This window comes from Epargyreus clarus, unplaced genomic scaffold (genome assembly GCF_041222505.1).
Source record: "Epargyreus clarus isolate Ecla_fem2 unplaced genomic scaffold, WU_Ecla_fem_2.2 ptg000018l, whole genome shotgun sequence".
NCBI classification, from domain to species: domain Eukaryota; kingdom Metazoa; phylum Arthropoda; class Insecta; order Lepidoptera; family Hesperiidae; genus Epargyreus; species Epargyreus clarus.
In genome coordinates, this window is record NW_027332226.1 from 8,268,147 (window position 1) to 8,289,096 (window position 20,950).

The window sequence follows — 20,950 nt, forward strand, 5'->3', positions numbered from 1 at the left end:
CAATAGTACAAGAACTCTAAAATCTCAAATTGTATTATTTTTTACAACTGCTGTCTTTTTGTACATGCTTTTCGTACCTATATAGCACAAAAACAGGCTATGAGTGTAGAAAGAGATTCAAACTTTTCAGTCAAAACGCAGTCATAGCTTAGAAAAGTTAGAAAGTAGTTTCGTGTTTATTTATACGTATTTATTTCTACCTTTCGTGTTTATTCCTATTTTATATCGCACCTCGAGTCATTTATTGTCGACATGGGAAACAGCCACCGACAATGTAGGTGTGTCACATGCAACACACATGAGAAATATAAAAGTACTGCTATCTACATATTGAACTGTTTTATTCAGTAGGTAACAGCGTTCGCAATAGCTTAGAATAAAACATTGTATTATTTTCAAAGTGAAAAAGATATAATTGACACGTTATTACACATTAACGAATGCACTTTTTATACAAGATAAACGCAAGAACTGCTTCAGCCTGGAGGTACCACCTTCACACCGGTTGTATCTTCAAGGTCGAACCACACATGCTCTACCAACTTTGGAACTTTAATTCAAAGTGAATAAAGATGGCGACTTTCATGTATTTTAAATGTTAATTTGCATTTATTATAAAAAAAAATAGTAGTAGTTAGTTTAGTAGTAAGTTCGAAATAACGTAGATTAGGTATTCAACCTTAGATTCATTGCGTTTACATGCGGTATGCTTTGCAAAACATCAGTTATCATATTGAGAGCAACTTATTCGGTATTCTTACCAAATATTCACGGTACTTGTTGCTCATTATTTTTTTTGATCCGTAACCTTTAGCCCACCGCGATACTTATCGGCTGACCGTTGAATAATGAATGTCGTTGTGTTTGACGTTTAACGTGGCTTTATTTCGAAAAACTTTATGCAATTAATTTCGTATTTACAAATAGCTTTGAGCACATGCAGATTTACCTTTGTACTCGTATTTCGATTGCAACGGTAGTGTTTGCGCTGCTGTGTTCTACTTTGAAGGAAGTAGGTATTTACATGTATACAAGTGTCGAACAGTACTTATATGCGTGTCATTATTATTATGTATATCTCGAGTTATTTGTAAGACGAACATATGCGCAAAAAGTAAATTGTATATTTTTCCCGCAATAATTACTACGAAACATTAGGTACATAGTAACAGAATATACAAAATGTTTACGTATATGGGGGCCTTTTTAAGATATTTATTTTACGATTTTTATCCCTATTGTTTATAACCCCATTTTGGCTATGGAGCCCTTGATACAATTTTTATGACCTTTTTAATTTAATTTTCATTCTGTTTCCTTTAGTAATATGTGCATCTAAGTAAAAGCACTTTATCGACATTACACATGCACATAACATACACATGTGTTAGACGTCAGATGTTCAGATGCTAATCGTAGCGCACGCTACGGTCGCTACGCGCGCTGAATACTGGTATCATGCAGTAACTGCAAACATAAACATTTATTCATAACCAAACACATGGATTCACATGGTCGCTAAATTGAAGGTGGAATATTGCGTTTGGAACCAGCTTTATTACCGTCATCTATTTCGGTGGCGTTGCCGTGTACTGGTTTGCAAGTTTAAGCAGACGTTGTTGAATAAGTCGCTCTAAATTTATCAAAGAGGTAACCACACATCCTTAATAACAATCAGGTAGTACTTCTACTGACAGTTAGATTTGTTCATAAGCTAAAGTGCCCTTATATTGAAATATATTTTTATTTAATTCCGATTCTGGTCCGCATTTTCTATACTCTATACAATACCCCGAATTTGGTTATGAGTCGTCGATATTATCTTGTATAAACTTTCGAATTTCTACATTATTTTTTGTTATACCTGATTACTTCAGTCAGCCAGTAAGTCATATGTAAAAGCACTTTACATATGACTTACTGGCTGGCTGCTGGCATCAAAGTAAAAGCACTTTATCGACAATACACACGAACATAACATATTATTTATGTGTTAGACGTCAGATGTTCAGATGCTAATCGTAGCGCACGCTACGGTCGCTACGCGCGCTGAATACTCCGGTGTCATGCAGTAACTGCAAACATAAACATTTATTCATAACCAAACACATGGATTCACATGGTCGCTAAATTGAAGGTGGAATATTGCGTTTCAAACGAGCTTTATTGCCATAATCTATTTCGGTGGCGTTGCCGTGTACTGGTTTGCAAGTTTAAGCAGACGTTGTTGAATTGGCGCTCTGAATTAATCCAAGAGAAAACAATCCTTAATAAGATTTACGTAGTACTTCTACTGACAGAGTTGTTCATAAACTACAGTGTATTTTTCTATATTATGATTGTTATGTTATGTATATTACATACATATACAACCGTTACTGTCCCACTGATTTCGTACATATCTCGGAATAAGAAGGATTAAGCCAAGCAGACCAAATTCGAGTTTGTAGACCTCACATACATAAACTTCCGACACATCACGTATCACATATCCTGGAGCGGCAAACGTGTCGAATATTTTCGAATATATCAATTTGCATGCATACATGTACCGTGCAACTTCAACTAGGTTTAGCTGCTGCGATAACAGAAATGGATTGTTCCTCGCCCTATAAATAAATTAATTAAGGCTGTCTCAACCCTCGGAGTGCAGTGCAGTATCGCTCCTTGCCGACAGGTAATACTTAGGTTCGCTATCAAGATAGATCTCCCGTAGTGGCAAAGTAGAGCACCAAAAGTTCATAGCATTTCAAAAACACGTTTTGTACCGGTGTTTAAAAAGCTTGAATTGTCCATAACTGTATAATCATAAAGCAGAGTAAACTATAATTATTTTAAAATAATGGTAAATTATTTATGAAACGGTTGCGAAAACACTATTGCTGCAAATATTTTTTATTAGATTGGAGTAGCAAACGATCTTGTAGTCATTCTGATGGTATATAGTCACTGCTGCCTATGGACAACTCCATATATAAGATCTACCCAGGATGGGGAGGATGGCGATGTGGCGGTAGTACCTCCCCGGTCGAAAATCTCTACCAACGTTCAAACTATCTGCATACTTTTATACAGATTCTTTTATAAAAGAAAATTTACCTCAACACAAATTTAAAACTTAATTTCAAACTTGCGAGCGACAGCACATCAGCACAACACAATATCGGCAAACTTAATTAAGTTTCAACAGAATTTAATTGAATGAACTCCGAGAAATGAAACACACATAGCGTGTATTTTGGAAAATTTTTGAAGGATACCAGAAATTTTCTTTTTCCCACACTTACGATGGCGAAGAATGTAAGGGCCGACAATTCGAAGGCACTTCAGTTTAACGAGTAGCTCTTAAAAGGATGCAAAGAATGCTGCCTCACGCTCTTACTGCTCCAAATGTTAGTCAAGAATATGGCGTACTTTTTTTATTATATCTCGTGTAAGTACGTAATAAAGTATCTTTTTTAAACCAAGCATAATCGAGCTACCATTATGGTCGCGACCTTTTTATGCTGTCACGGATCTCCCTCCAAAACTGGGAAATGTATTTTGTTATCGAGGAAGAAGTCTCCAGGTGAGCATGACGCTCATCACACCTTCAGACGACGACGACCACACATACCGTCGTCCTTCCCTGGCCTGGGTCGCTGGCCTGGTGGTTGGAGCTCCCACTCTTGTCGCTCTTGTCCCACTTTTTAGTCGCTTCTTATGACAGGTAGAGGATACCATAGCCTATTATGTCCACGGAACGACAGAAAACAGAGGGAGGCCGGGAGCATACTCCACCTAACTGTTTGGTATGGAAAAGCTTTTGGGGTTAATCTTTACACGCATACTTACATCCGTACGTGCGCCCCACACACACGCATGTCACTTGCATCTTGTCTTATCATTTCATATTATGTACATAGTGAATACAGAAGGTGGAAGAACCCTTTGTGGTTCGACTCCGGCGGCACCACCGCCACACCTATTTCTACCTAATAACAGCAGTGTTAGGAGCTGCTGTGTTCCGGTTTGAAGGGTGTGGTAAGGGAGACAGACTTTTCCGAGGCGTTCCAGCTTAGTCCTCAGGGGTAGCGGCGCATCTTATCTTATCTGGGGTTGATTACAAATGTCCATGGGCGGCAGTAGCCACTTACCATCAGGTGGACTGCACGCTCGTCTGCTACTCTTACATTATAAAAAAAAAACATGGATCTGAAAAATCTGCGATTAGTGCTATCGCAAAAGCGCCCTCGGCCTTGATGATTTCGACAATCTTCTTTCACAATAATTGTATTTATTTGATGATTCAGCTCTAACATATCTACATGACTACACAAATAAGTCAACCATTCTTTTCTACTCATATAAACAGCTTTACAGTTTGTAGGTTTAATCTGATAGTTATACAGGTCCATTTGGTGACCAAAAAGCTTGAAGACTAATTGTAGTTGTGACCACACATTAGCCTCTCCTGTAGCGTACTGTAGTTATTTAAGGTAAACCGGGACCCTTCTAACTTTTTAGTGGTTTGTAGGTTATAAAAGACTGTATTTATAAAACAGTTCATTATGATAAAGAAGTGAATAAATGATTATGCCCTTAATAATAAAAGTACTTAACTTGCTTTAAATTTACTTCATTTACTATTTTCTTAGCTGTTTATCCAAAATGTAAAATAATTGTGCCTGTTTCGTAATCGTAATTTTTATTTTTTTATATATATGTAAAAGTATTATATTTCATATCTATAAGCAATAGTTTTCTATTTCTTGTCTATAAAGACATGAAATCAAAATGTTAAAACTACTTCTTTTCAATATTTTAAATGTACGTCTCTCTGTAAGTGCTAATCTTGTAAACTAACGGTGTGAATATCACGTGCATGAAATAATAATGTATTTTCCAGATTGTGAAATATGTTTTCGACATCAAAAATATTTGTTTTATAACATTTGGGATTTCTACAATTACTACACAAAAAATTGAATCGTCTGTTCACGCAAGCTGACCCGGGTGGCAATACTTTTAGGAATTTTACTTTTAGAACCTAGTATTCATGTTAGATAGTTTTTTTTTTTTATAATATAGGATTAGGAGACGAACATGCAGTCCACTTGATAGTAAGTGGCTACTGCCGCCCATGGACATCGGAATCAACCTCAGATAGGATTAGATATTCCTACCTGAGGTCAGCCACAGATGCGCCGCTACCCCTGAGGACTAAGCTGGAACGCCTCGGAAAAGTATGTCTCCCTTACCACACCCTTCAAAACGGAACTTTGCTGCTTAACACTGCTGTTATTAGGCAGAAATAGGTGTGGAGGTGGTGCCGCCGGAGTCGGACCACAAGGGTTCTACCACCTTCAAAACTAGTATTCATGTTTAATAGTGCATGAACAATATTCATGTTTAACAGGCATATTGATCTAATCATTCTAATCAATGCGTATGAACGTATTTGCATTGTCCGTAACGCGACCGCGCCGACACGGACTGTGCCTGTCAGCATATTGTATGGACAATTATGATGTCTGGCACTACACGTTGAATGTAGACATAAATGAGGTCTTAGAAGTACCTAGTCATATGATATAAGAGACACTTAGATAGAAAAATGCCTTTAATTCGTGTGGGTACGTTTCAAAACAGGTCAAGTGTCATTGGTGCGCGCTATGGTATAGAGTTTACATGAATGTAGGAAAGTGGTATCGCGAGAGTGTTTATATAGACGAGCTGCAAAATGAGATGTATTCGCATTAAACACACATAATACACATCTCTAGAGGGAAAAATAGGAAAATTGCATGCTGTTACGTGAAGTATTTTTAGCTGTATAAATGATTTCATATTACATACCTATCTATTATTATATTTTAAACTTTACACACGTAATTGACGTATACTATCGTTTTTTCTGGGGAGTTAATTTATTGTAACAAAGTTTTATAAATCTACATTACATTATTCATAAAAAAACATATTTACAATACATTTATTATAACTATATTTATGTACATATTATACAGGGTGAATTTTTCAAACGGGCCTTCAGGACCAAATCCGAAACTATAAGGATTAGCGAAAAATGCTGAAAGGAGTTACGAGGTCGATTTTGATAAACTGCATACACCCTCACTCGCTAACTGATAAAATACACCCTCTATATTTTTGCACTATCTGATAGTGTCGCTTATTAGGATCAAATTCTGGGAAGTAATAATTCTTATAGTTCTTCTTACAATGGCTAATTCTTATAGTTTCGGATTTGGCCCTGAAGGCCTATTTGAAAAATTCACCTTGTATACAAAAAAGGGGGAATAAAAACAATAATCACTATAAATAAAACAAACCATCTAAAATAGCCGTGTGGGGCATGGTCCCCAAAACGAATAATAACAATATAATATCGTTAAAATTATATGTGTCTACAATATACATATTGTATTGAAAACTAATGGGTATAATTATGAAAAACCCTATTTCGTGTGGCAATATTCATTACGCCTTGAATCATTGATCATCGTGTTAATAAATAATGAACTGTTATTATCTGTCCTTGTATTGAAGGGACCTTGAAAGGAAAAAGTGAACTAGTTTTGACCATTAATATGTAAACTATAATTCTATTAAGTACTACCTACATGTCGGAAATGCTATCTGTTTTTAGGTTATTGGTTAATAACTTCTAGATGGCTATTTCTTTTTACCACGCTTTTATTAGCTTGGGTTGTACGTATGTATGTATGTATGTATCTATGTAACGGAATCTTTGAACTCAATTTTTACCCATTTTGAACAGTCCGATTAATTTAAAATTTTGAACAATTATCAAGAACCGATGACAATACACGATTTTAATACTTTTATCTCATTCTCTTCATCAGGATCTTCGGGAATCATGATTAACGGTTTTCCTTGTGCGATTTTAGCGTGGTTTTTAGTTTTTAAACTATGTATAATTATTTCTATTCTATTTATTGCCATTATTAGGGTTCAGTAGCCAAGACTGAAAAAAGAAACCCCCACAGTTTCGTTAACCACCTGTCTGTTAGCGCGTCTACATGATTTACAAAAATAGGTGATAATTCGTACAAATAGTTTACTCGAAAAAAAATTTAGTCAAATAATATTCGATTATTTTCCTTTTCCAATACAATAACTTTTCTTCGTAAGTCGGTAGGGTAAGAAAAGGGTTTACTCTATGGCAGGGACATACTCTTACGAGTCTCAAGGGTGTCACTTTGTATGTGTAGCTAGCCAACACTTTTTATTTCACTTTTGTTTTATTCTCGATCTTATCAACGAATAACTTTGACCTCAGACGCTTCAGTAAGACTTACTATAAGTAGATACGTATTTCTTAAGGGCGTTTTACTACAGATATAAATAAATACACATTACACATATATAGAAAATTATGAATAGAAAAATATTACTTTGTCTGCCATGACACGTGTCTGACACGCTCAATGTCTGTAAATATAAAGGAACCTGTATACCGGTCCATTTAACTGTAAAAGTCTTACCTTGACGAGAATACCCTAAAGTGCAACCCCGGAAGCTGCGGAGACATCGGCATCTAAATTATAAATGAGGTTCGCAAATGGGTCGAATCAATGTGTGAATAAAAACATTATTTTGTCTGACACGCTCAATGTCTGTAAATATAAAGGAACCTGTACACCGGTCCATTTAACTGTAAAAGGCTTACCCTGACAAGAATACCCTAAGTGCGACCCCGGAAGCTGCGGAGACATCGGCATCTAAATTATAAATGAGGTTCGCAAATGGGTCGAATCAATGTGTGAATAAAAACATTATTTTGTCTGACACGCTCAATGTCTGTAACTATAAAGGAATCTGCACACCGGTCCATTTAACTGTAAAAGGCTTACCATGACAAGAATACCCTAAGTGCGACCCCAGAAGCTGCGGAGACATCGGCATCTAAATTATAAATGAGGTTCGCAAATGGGTCGAATCAATGTGTGTATAAAAATATTATTTTGTCTTCCACGACACGTGTCTGACACGCTCAATGTCTGTAAATATAAAGGAACCTATACACCGGTCCATTTAACTGTAAAAGGCTTACCTTGACAAGAATACCCTAAGTGCGACCCCGGAAGCTGCGGAGACATCGGCATCTAAATTATAAATGAGGTTCGCAAATGGGTCGAATCAATGTGTGTATAGGCAAGTCATCGTCTCGACATCTACTTGACCTTCTTAGTTAAATATACGGAAATAAAACATTCTTCTTCTAAATATAAAGCCTTTTAGTCATTTTAACGCTACGGATTGAAATTAGCAGAAAAATATTTGTAGCTCTATGTTGTTTAATATTTATATGTCTATTTTATATATATTCTTATATATAAAATTCTCGTGTCACAATGTTAGTTACCGTACTCCTCCGAAACGGCTTTACCGATTTTCAACAAATGTATGCATATTCAGTAGGTCTGAGAATTAGCTACTATCTATATTTCATACCCCTAAGTGCTAAGGGTTGTTCATCCTTAACATTTTTTTATTTATATGGCAACACGACGTTTTCGGGTCAGCTAGTATAATATAAAATAGACGGAAAATACTAATAAATTTAATTACATATAAAAACGACTGTTTTTTTATATTGTGCCTAGCTTACTGTGTACTTACTACTTACTGTATACTGTGAGATTATATAAAATGTATAATCATGTCTATAACATTAATATAGGTTTGAAAACTCTTAATTGTAGAACTTTCCGTAGATCTATAGGTACATTATTTAAGTACTTAGTATGAATATATCCCAATTCATTATTACTACATTTCGCATATAATCGCTAAATATTGCCAACAAGTAACTACCAGTGTTAATAATGAAATATATGATATGGCTGCATTATATGTTATTATATGTGAATGTCAACGTGGATTTATCTCCCACACAAATGAATTCCGTGTAAGTAATTCTTTATGTGCGTGACACGTATAATTTCAACCGTTATTACTAAAATTGTAGCAATTGCAGACATGTATCTGGTAGATACATGGAAAATCGTTTTCTTCCTAAATTGGACCTTTTGTAACGAAGGAACAAGAGAGTTTATTAAATTTTGAGTACGAGCTTTCATTTTTTGGCTGATTCCTAAACATTTTCTAAATAATGATACACTCATACCTATAACCTTTATATGTCGTAAATTAGGAAATATGAATTGAATTACTTTTCTACGCTGAAACAAATACTTAACACACATAGAATTTACCTGACGTCATGTGTCCCTAAACCCCGATAGGACGGACATCATACCTGAAATTTATCACAGCGTACATCTCATGAATATTTATTTCTCTTACAAACCTTTTATTTATATCAAAAAGCAGCAACACGTCGGTTAATCCACGAATTATGATAGCCCGATCATATAAAATTGGGGATTCCATATATATGATTTTTCGAAGTGACGTGCGTGTGATATATCGTAATGTACCGTAGAAAATATCGTAAATAAACCCAGGAATAAGCCTGAGAATTCATCGATGTGGTCAAAGATATGTGAATTCATCGTGAACTAAACCAATTTGATCTAAACCCTTATTGACTGGGTCTATTCCCGGAATAGTATTTTTCCAATTTTGTCCCATTGCTGGGACTTTAGACTGGACTGTAAGGATCTTTTCTTACAGTTCTTACAGAGGGGTTCAGGCCATAGTCCACCGCGCTGGCCGAGCCAAGAAATTTAAGACGTTTAATTGTCCTCGCACTGTTTTCCTACGCCGTTAAAGCAAGTAATAATTACTAAATTTAATTGGGATTTGAACTTTAGACTCCTGAATTGAGAGACCCAGTTTCAATTACTAGACTATCACTGCGTTGAAGTGTACCGATATAAATAAACCACGAGCTCTCATCATGGTTTCATGACCGACTTTTTGCAAACTACATTTTTTTTTTTTTTTGAAGGTGGTAGAACCCTTTGTGGTTCGACTCCGGCGGCACCACCGCCACACCTATTTCTACCTAATAACAGCAGTGTTAAACGCTGCTGTGTTCCGGTTTGAAGGGTGTGGTAAGGGAGACAGACTAGTAGCGGCGCATCTGTGGCCGACCTCAGGTAGGAATATCTAATCCTATCTGGGTTTGATTACAGATGTCCATGGGCAGCAGTAGCCACTTACCATCAGGTGGACTGCATGCTCGTCTGCTACTCTTATATTATAAAAAAAAAAAAAGAGCTTTCGTTAGATATTTCACAGCAAGCAAATGGTATCAGGAAGGAAAGGTATCATACATAATACATAATCCATTGGCCACGTAGGCTATCTCACCCGGGACACCTGCTATACCTTGGCCACATAATACAACTCACCCGGGACATTTGGTGTACCTATACGCTACGAACTTTCACGAGGTTCCTAACATAACTGGACAGCTATTCTTTAATTTACAATGTCATATAATTCTTCCAAAGCACGCTCGTTTTACGACTGCCGCTATTCTCTTCCTGTGTTTCTCAAAGTATTTTGGATGTAAACGCTAACGACAGTTTAAAATGTCATGCGATTCTCAACCTGCGTTCTGAAATATGATATTCACGGATGCTTCTAAATCAGAGTTATGTTCGGCTTTGCGTTATGCATAAAACATTGTCTTCAACGACAATACAGGTACATTTTGCTTGAATTCTCGTCTCTACCATAACGTATTCTCATCTTTACCTAAAGTAAGGTATTGAAGTGAGCATAGCGGCTGCATCTTGAGAAGGTTTCAATCGATCTACAGAAAAAGCTACGTTGGCCACGGCCGGCAGTTGGATGGATGACCGCTTACCGCATTAACCCGTCAGTTCCTCCGCCAATCCGCATTAGAACATCGTGGAACGGTCCAGATAGATGCCTACCAGAGGTCGGCCATTGATACGTTGCTCACCCTAAAAACTAAGTTGAAACCCTTTGGAAGACTCCCTTACTACACATTTACTTGTATTTATTTGTAAACTTGCTTTTTAATTGTAATTCCCAATTACGGATTCAAAGTTGAAAAACGCACTGCAAAATGTACATCTAAATTCAGAATCGGACGTGGACAAAAATCTCCCACTAATACGTACGGCACATATCGCTGGGACGCGCTTTGTATATCTATTCGTATCCGACTTTGGTGCCACGTAAATGTCTCCACAAAATATACCGGTAGACGGTATGAACGTAAATTTGACGGTTATAGCGGTTTCGTCGTAATCGCCGTATTTATAACCGAGACAAAACATAACGGAAAACGACATATTATACCAACTATCTTTTTTTTTTGTTTTCGAGGGGGAAACCTTCAAAAGGTATCCGGTGTCGGGGGAGCGACGTAGGGTTATGTGGGATTCTTACCGCACTAAAACCCCCCCGGAGGCCGTCCTCTGCGCTGCGAACGGAACGCAACCGGAGTCCTCTTAGCGCGTTGCCCCGTCGGGTTCCGCCCACGTGAGCTTGGCACTTGCCACACCGTCTGGTGCGTACGACGGTATGCGACCACACATACCGCCGTCCTTCCCGGGGCCCCTGGCTGGGCGATTCGAGCTCCCACTCTTGCCACCCGCAACCCCGGAAGCCCCCTTTTAGTCGCCTGTTACGACAGGCAGGGGATACCGTAGCCCTATTCTGGTCCCGAAACTACAGGGACAATACCAACTATCCACGGGTTTGTTTCTTATAATACTACAATATGAAACCGTGATCCATTTAAAGCTTACTCGTGATATTACAGGAAAGAATCGTGATTAATCGTGAACAAGCACACAATTCTTAAACTTAACCTTACCGTATTTTCCATATCAAACAATATTTTAAGTCATCAACCAACTTCTGTCCCACCGCTGGGCACCGTTCTCTTATCAGAGTAAGTGGGAGGTAAGTAAGGTAGAGGTGGGGGTACCAATCCAACATGCTGAACAAAAGTCGACCTGTTAGTTCATTGAGAACTTATTTAAAGAACACAACAATGTGTAGGTTTCTTAAAATGTTATTGAAAACGACTGGTTAATGTTCAAATTATTGACTGGTATATGGAACAAGAACTTTATTCTATTTTGAAATTGGTTAAAAATATGTAGGTCGGTGCAACTTGATCTTAATCATCTTTATTCTTAGCAGCCTTATTTACCAAGATTAGACCAGCAGAGGAATCGATATTAGCATTCGTATTCACGTATAAAATATTCGCAGCCATGATACAGTTATCTGCAGTAGTAGAACAAGTGTACCGTTCGAAGCTGGTGGTTAAAATTCGAAGCAATCTGTTTTTTTAAACGACGTGTACTAAATTAACCTCACCTAAGCTAACTTCTTAACTATCAAGCCTGATGAACTATCTACTGATGAACGAAAATACATCGTAAGGAAACCGCGCAGGTTTGAGAAATTTGCATAAAAATCGAAAGTATATAAATCTAAAAATCCAGCTAAAATACCAATTTACAATATAGCCAGCATAATAGACTATGGCACTACAATATATTCATAATCATATACATATATAAACATACATAATACTAATAATCGCATAAACAAGAGCTAATTATTTACTGTCAGTGGTAATTTGAAGAACTAGAATTCTCCGCAGGTGCATGCACAATTTAAAATATAGTAACAATAGGTATTATACCTATAATAGTAAGTAGGTAAAACGAGTCAAAATATCTAAAATGTTTTTATTCAACACAAAATATTATCTTATTTACTCAGAATAAGTTGCTTATACAAACCTGGAAACCTAATATCTGCTTGTTAACACAAGTTTCTTAGCTAGATCTTCTTACCAAGTTACACGTTACTAACAAACTAAACTAACGAGTATGCAAACTTGTAAAAGTCTAGGAAGCTGATGAAATTTTGGATGACATCATAAATAGGTAAATAAGTTTTAACTAATATGACTAATAATATAATGTGGACGATATTACAACCATTTAGTAGCATTTTGCTATCATAGAGTCAGGACGAGAGTGAAAGAATTTTATTATTATTGGACAAAGACTTGACAGTTAAACAATATCGAAATTTAATCAGACTAAAATTCTAGAACAACTGCAGTAGTTCTCCTAAAGCCTAAATTGGAATGATTTGTATCATACTTGGACCAATAGCCAAGTAGTACCTTTTTTCACGAGTTAGAAACTTTATAACCAAGTAGAACCTGTAGGTGACACATTACATATGAATATACACACATATATATATTATACATATATATACATAACACACAAAACTAAAACATATTTATATTTATTTATATAATGTTAAACATAGATATGTATATATATATATATATATTGACACAGACAAGTATTAAACATTAACACACAAACCATACATTCACAACACATAACACACAATTATAAATTAATATAATCAACATTATATTTAAATAGACAAGCATCGCCGGGCGACACCGTAGTTAATAGAATCAGCTGCACGGTGCCGTATAACTACCTATATACGCGAGCGCGTTACTGCGCCGCCTCGGCCGCCCGCCAGTCGAGACCTCGCTGTTGTCGATGCGTCCGCGCCGCTTTAAGCTTTACAACCGTTACGCGATCTTTACATTTTGTTTGCGTATCGCTAGCTTTCTTTTCCTGTATTGTTTCAAGTACTTTCTTTGCCTTCTACTTCTTAATCTTTCATGTCTTGTGTGCTTGTGAATATAACTGTCAACTACTTATCGCCTGGACTTTTTCTGATTCTCCAACTCCTTCATTACATTTAAGAGCCCACAGAACCTACCCCAACAAAGCTCTAGTGGTTATGCTACCGTTGAAAACATTTTATTTTTTTCAAAATCAATTCAAAAAAACCACAGGCAACCACAACTATTTCTCTTATCTGAATTTAAATTTTAAAGGACGCTGTTGCGCTTGTTCGCCGCTATTCGCACAGAACTGCAAATTTAATACGAAATTTAAAATACAGCTTTCCAACGTGCAGCTTTATAAATCTTCCTAAACACGAAATAGATTCCAAACTACACGTGCTTGTGATAAAACAAATAGAAGCTCGTTAAAAATTGTTTACGGAGCTATTTTTTCGAATTTGTGGTTTAGAAAAATTAAATGGTTATCCTCGTAGGTATGTCGATGTACCTTTTACTTGTGTTTTAAACATTTTTATATTCTTCTATTTATTATATAGGATAATAAACACAATGTTTAAGACATACCTGAATTAAACATCTTATAGATATTATTTAAATATAATAATCGATTGCAACATAAAGTATCCGAATTGAAACACAACAATTGTTATAGTTCGAGAAAGACGAATCAATTTAATAATACACTTTTATATTCTTAAGAAAACCGGCTAATAAACTCCGTGGAACAATTTAATTGAAAGATAATTTATTTCAATTGATTATTTCTGGACTCGATTTAAATATTTTCCAGCTGAATTGAATGCACGTAGTGATCTACTGCTTTGGAGGAGTCAATCATTACCATAATATAATTTGTTATCGGACATACTTTCATTAGGATTATTTTCATCTCTGGTAAGTATATTATTTTGTTCTATCGAATGAGAAGTACCTACCTTATTCGTGAATGTCGAATCTGAACAGATTGGTATTATGCAAGTAGGTATGCCTTGCTTTTTGACCAAATTCAGAATTTTGCTCCAATCATGTGACATTTAAAATAAATAGACAGGATACATTTCTGAAAGTACATTCTTACCGAAATAAATTCCAGTTATGTAGTCAACTTGCTAAATGAACCTGCAAAACTGATACAACTAAACGAACAGTTGTAATTTACGTGCAATTAATTTAAAGTAACTTTTGCAGCCATCGCACGGCACGACAATGCATAAGGCGGGGCACTTAATTAGAAATTATATTCCGTAAATTATAGAATGATGAACATTGATTGCTAGATTTGTACCGCTACGTACCAAGGAAAGTTGCATAGTAGCTGTAAACTCGTAAAACGTGCAAATCATAAACCGGCGGAATGGTTTATGGCACGCAAGGAAGATACGAGGTTTTTCACGTAGCGCCATTTCTCTAGATTGCACATTATATTTCCACCACGCCACCTTGCCACCTTCATGAGAACGAAGCATTGACACTGAAACCTGGGATTACGCTCGCCTTCGATTAGCGAAAATTCTGACGTTTTTCTGCGCAGAGGATACATAATACATTTACTTTTAATTATTCTTTTTCATATTATTTATGGACATCATTTTTGAACTGACTGAACTGATTGAACGAACTAGCGGTCCCGAAAAGAACTTTTGCAACTTCTCGTAGATGTCATAAAAAGTTATGCCGCAGTCTTCCTGTATTATATGTCTAGTGCTGTCATCTACACGCATAACACACAGTGATTATGCCAAAACCACCTAATGGTAATTAAGGGAGGCCTATATCTACCGGTATGTTGAAATGGCTGACGAATAAAAAATATGCCTACACAAGAGAAACGAGGAGCGATTTAATTTTTGACAATGGAAATGGTATAACAAATTGTCTAAGCAGTCAACACGTCATCTTTACTTCTTTCAGCAGTTTCTAAAGTTATCCAAAGATACTTGAATAGGCGATGGTTCTTTGCTAGTTAAATCTTTAAAAAAATCAAATTCCTTAAATCTGACTTTTTGCTAACTTCCAGTTTTAATAACAATTTCGAACAGCACTTACTTAGACCTTCAATCACAATCAACCCAACAAGGATTGATGCAACCATAACTTCCCACATAACCAGAACCACTAGAACTTTATTCGGAGGTAAAAGGGTACGACGTTACGTGTAATTTTCTTTATTTTTAGGATACGACCATAATCTTTCCTGAGATAACAACAGAGAGGGCAAGGCAATTTCCGAAAAACATGACTCAGGTCATAAAAACTGTACACTTGTCCTATGACGGGATGAAGATGTGTGCGAAAGCATTGAATACTTTATGCTGGAAATGATCATTATATCAATAATTCGATGTATATTAAACAATTTTATTTAGTCAAATTAAAGTACCTTAGTAAAACTACAGTTGAATCTAATTACTAGTCAACTATAAGACATTTTACTTGTAATTAGTTTAAACAGTTTTACATTCAAAGTTCAAACTTGATAAAAATGAACTGTCTCCTAAATGATAGAAATTCAAACTTAATAAAAAATATTTACATGAAGATTATTTAGAATTTTGGATATTAGGCACTAAAAAGTATGTAAACAAACATTACAACAGTCATTCGAAAAAACATGAAATCCATGTGTGTTGTCAATATCATATACATTTTTTATTGTTATAAGTTACATTGGATTGGCATCAAATTCTTGTCAATCTACACCTTTCAAACCTAAAAAAGCACAAATAGTCCCCAAACATAGATGCCCTTCGACTTCAAAACAATCAATACATATTTAAAAAAAGAAATCTTATATTCCAGCTCGTGGTCACACAGAAGTGCGAGTGGAGCTACAGATGGAGCGGTGGGCAGCGCGAGGTGGCTCTGTGCGGCTGCGGTGCGCTCACGACGTGCCCCACCATCTCCTCGACAAGGTGGTCTTCCTCCGCCAAGGCACCAAGATCTTCCAGTACATTAGGGATAGGAAACCACCTTACAGAAACTTCACTACCCCCGGAGCTGTGCTTAATGTGAGTAGCTTTTTTAATGTAGAAGTAGTAAAGGATCATACAGCCCACCTTGTGGAAAGTGAGTACTACCGCCGACGGACATCTGTAACTGACCCCAGATGAAATTTGAGTCCTACTTAAGATTGGCCAGAGATGCATAAGTACCCCTGAGGACTAAGTTAGGGCACCTTGGAAAACATGTTTCCCTTACCACACCTTCAAATCAGAGTACCGCAACTCTTAAAACCAGTGCTATTAGGCAGACATAGGAGGTAGTGCCTGCGCAGTTGAGCCATAAAAGACCAAAATACTCGACTAAGTTGTGTTTACTTGTAAGTATTTTTTTTATAATTAAATACATAGGTACCCATGGAGAAGTATGAGTAGAAGACTCTATCTGTGTCACTGTTCCTTTATTTGTCAAATTAGCTAGTGTATTGTTGTTATAATTACTCGTAGCTAAGCAGACTACTCTAGCAGTAAGAGTCGTTTAAGTCATTAAGTTTGTGTGTAAGAGTCATTCAAAAGCAGCTATGCAATCTGCATTCAGGTTAATTGCATATTAGAAGCCAACTCGACGACACTACAGCCATGAAGTGTTCCCATATGTGCCCCATAATATAATGAATTAGGACAATTGAGTTATGTATTTCATAACAGAGTTATATATTTCATAACTCAGTTGTCGGACATTGGACTAATCAAGGAAAATCCGTTTCCGGTTCCGTATTCGGTATATTCTTGAAATAATTCTTAGACAATAGTGTTGATGATCTTGAATATATATTTTACAAAAGGTTTGTTTTTATTTTTTAAATGTTAGTATATCTTTGTTATGTGCCATATATTAAATTAAAAATTAAAATTAAATTAAAAACGCTTTCTACACTCATAGCCCCACACTAGGATGCCCTGTATCGTGGGTGCTATGGACACACACAGAGACAAACACACAAACACCCAGACCCAGAAACAGAAATCTAAATTCATCATTTAGAAATCTGTCTGGCCGGGGATCGAACCCGGGACCCGCAGACCGGCATGGTGACCGCTCCGCCACGCGGGTCGTCAAATATATATGTTTGTCTAATGTCTATAGTTCTATATTCATGCGTGGCAGCTATCACATACCATCAGTAGCACTACCATGAGTTCACAAAAGTATTACTCACTACCGACTGCGTAAAATAAATGTATGAAAAATTGTACAGCGCCTCTGGTGGTTACTCGTAGAACTAAATTCCATAGTGTGGGCCACTCGTAACGTAAAAAACCTATCGAAATCAAATCGCTAGCGAATGTCATTATGATCTATTGCTATACAAATTCGGTCCCATGAGTCATTAATTTGACAGACGTTGTCAAGAAATACCGTAACGATAGTAGTTATGTTATTCACTAGCAAAATGACAATAGTTTTCTATTTACAATTTCTATAGTGGCGTTTCTATGCCAACTCATGGTAGTGCTACAGATATAATATAATAAGCTTATTATGATGTTTATTTGTTACAATTTAATAAAATCGAAATATAGAACGAAATAGGAACAGGAAAGCAACATTGTATCTCTACTAAACCAACGGCGAGCTAAACGTGAGTAATCTGCAAAGTGCTATCAATATTAAAAGCGCAATGTAGTTTATTCTGAATATCTTTAAAACCGCCGGAGGGTAACGAAACTGGATTAATACAAAAGATACAAGCTTCGGATTACCCAATATTGAGAAGTTTCTGAAAATTTTATTCGGTATTGTCGTTTGCGCTTTGAGGAAATTTACTTCATACAATTTTCTTTTATTGCCAACATTAAAGTTATAATTAATAATTTACATAATATAGTTTGAAACTTTTAATATATTTCTTTTTTGTTTAATTTCTCATATGTTGGAATTTGCAAGTTAAATTTGACCCACTTCTTGTTATCAGATTGAGCTGAAATTTTACTAATGAAAAGCGCTACAAAAACGAAAGGAGATGTTTCAAAATGTATGGGCTCCCGGCCACCTTTTGTACACGATACTAAAAACTAAGAAAACATGCAAAGAACAATTCGTAGGCGTCCATTTTCTTCAAATCATGTTCGTTTAATTGTTTAAAAACAATAATTTACACACTTAAACTTGCAACACAACAGTGGAAAAACATCATGGCGGTAGTGTAATAGTGTCATCTGTCATTCTATTTTAACTTACTATATACATTATATACTTTTTAATATATGTTTTACGCGAATGGGCGTAGATATATAAATATTGTATTGTATGTATTTGAGAAACAATGCCTATATTTGATAAACATTAATGATATTTACTTTCACTACTGTATTATATTTCTTACTACTTAAAACAAACATACCAAAATATGTTCCTACTTCTATACCAATTTATTTTAGTTAAAACATTTAAGTGTGTAAATAAAACAACTTTAAGTACACATTTAGATTATATTTTATTTATTCTTCACTTAGATACATTATTTATTCATTTTCAACATCTTCCCTTATCAATATTTTCATCCAATCATGTAGCAGGTTCTGTAATATCCTGTGACGAGCTCAGCCCAAACTTCAAACAATGGTCATAATGTGAGCGCAACTACCTACGAGTACGGTTCTTTGCTCAGCGATGCAGTTGCAATAATAACTGATTATTTTGTCATCCCAAGAATGTACTTGTCTTGCTATTGTAGTAATCCTAAAAAAGAGAAATGTAAAAAGACTAGGTTCTCTAATTTAAAATTATTAACGATTATTTCACGATTAATACAACTAACTGATGTATATTTTACCTGATGATATTGAATCCTTGTCAACACAATCCACAGCAATCGCACGAAAATCACAAGAGTCCATAAAACATAAGCTGGGTAAATAAGTAAGGTAGAATCAGTCCAAAATCGTAAGCAGCATAGAGCAGAAACATATTCAGGATTGAAATGGAATCTTCTCGTCAGTATATATTTATTCAACGTTTACATTGGAGTCCACTATTATATAATATATTTATATCCACTTTTACACATATCAAAGTGACAACTTCTTCTTTTTTAATTTGACATGTCACTTACATCTATAAAACCAGATACAATTTAAAAGGTGGTTTTGTTATAATTATTATAAATAATTAATTAAATTCAGAAATAATGGCGGGATACCCAAAACAAAAGCCAGGTGGTAAAGTACTAAGGTAACAATAACTTTACGACAAAAACAGCAAAATACAGAACTACCGACATCCAAAGAGTATAGTAACCTATGTGTGGGGTACACATAGGTTCCCTGACCGACATTGACAATTTTGAAAACTTGACATTGTCAGTATTCCGCCATATTTAATATTTCAATAAGGAATGCCTATTCTAAATAATTTTAAACAGGAATACTTTAGGTTGTCAAAATATATGTGTATTTTTCTTCAATTATACAAATTATTCCTGTTTTTTAGATATAGTGTACATGAGAAGGCCGAAAATGAAACATCTCCTTTAAATGAATATGTATAAAATAGTTTTTTGTGATCCTTAGTAATGTAACTAAAACTAATCACAAGGATCATTAGTAGTTAGGTAAGGCAAGTAGAGTTAATTGAGAAAGCAAAATAAAATTATTTAGATCAAAACGTCAGTATGATTTTTAAAGATGTTTCTTAAAAATACGCATCTCCTCTTTATGACTTCAGCCATGAGTATATATTTACGTACATGCTAAGGGAAGTCAAGAATAAATAATATGTGAACCAGCGAAAATGTCCTCCTTTTTGAAGATTTTTTTTCACCTTTACTAAGCAACTGACTTTTAATAATTAGGACACTTTTCGTCATTAGTTCATTCTTAAAAACTTATGTATAGGTTCTTGTTATTTCAGTTTTTACTTCTTCCCTCGTCTTTTTATTTATTTTTTTTACTAAGCCAACTCAAAACTTACTTGATAGAGCGCGCCAATGTACTCTAAGCAAATCTCCGTAAAAGCGTGGAATCCTCATTAGGCCTTCAAATGTTCGGGGCGCTATTCCCGGTATGCAGAATCTGCTTTACCTGCAAAGCTGTACGAAAACCCTAAAAGGTGATCGTGGTCTGCGTAATGGCACGGCTGGAGTTAATTTCCGGGTCAACGTTACATAGGGTAACCATCGTAAAGTTTATATTACAACAATATACGGAGTGTGTTATGTAAGTTCATAATTTAACGAGCTTTTGCCCGCGGCTTCGCTCGCGTTATGAAGTAATATTTTCATCCCCTATTTTATCCCTTTGGGGGTAGAATTGATCAAAATCCTTTCTTAGCGGATGCCTACGTCATAACATCTACCTGCATGCCAAATTTCAGCCCGATCCGTCCAGCGGT

At 35.8% G+C, this 20,950-nt stretch overlaps 1 protein-coding gene across 1 annotated transcript in view; it reads left to right on the forward strand.

Moving 5' to 3' along the window:
• LOC140749812 (uncharacterized) overlaps nucleotides 1-20,950 on the forward strand; it is a 158,461-nt gene that overhangs the window by 117,038 nt on the left and 20,473 nt on the right. Inside the window, exon 3 of the mRNA XM_073083005.1 lies at nucleotides 16,418-16,626. Within this exon, the coding sequence (XP_072939106.1) occupies nucleotides 16,418-16,626 (209 nt within the window). The remainder of the gene's footprint in view (nucleotides 1-16,417; nucleotides 16,627-20,950) is intronic.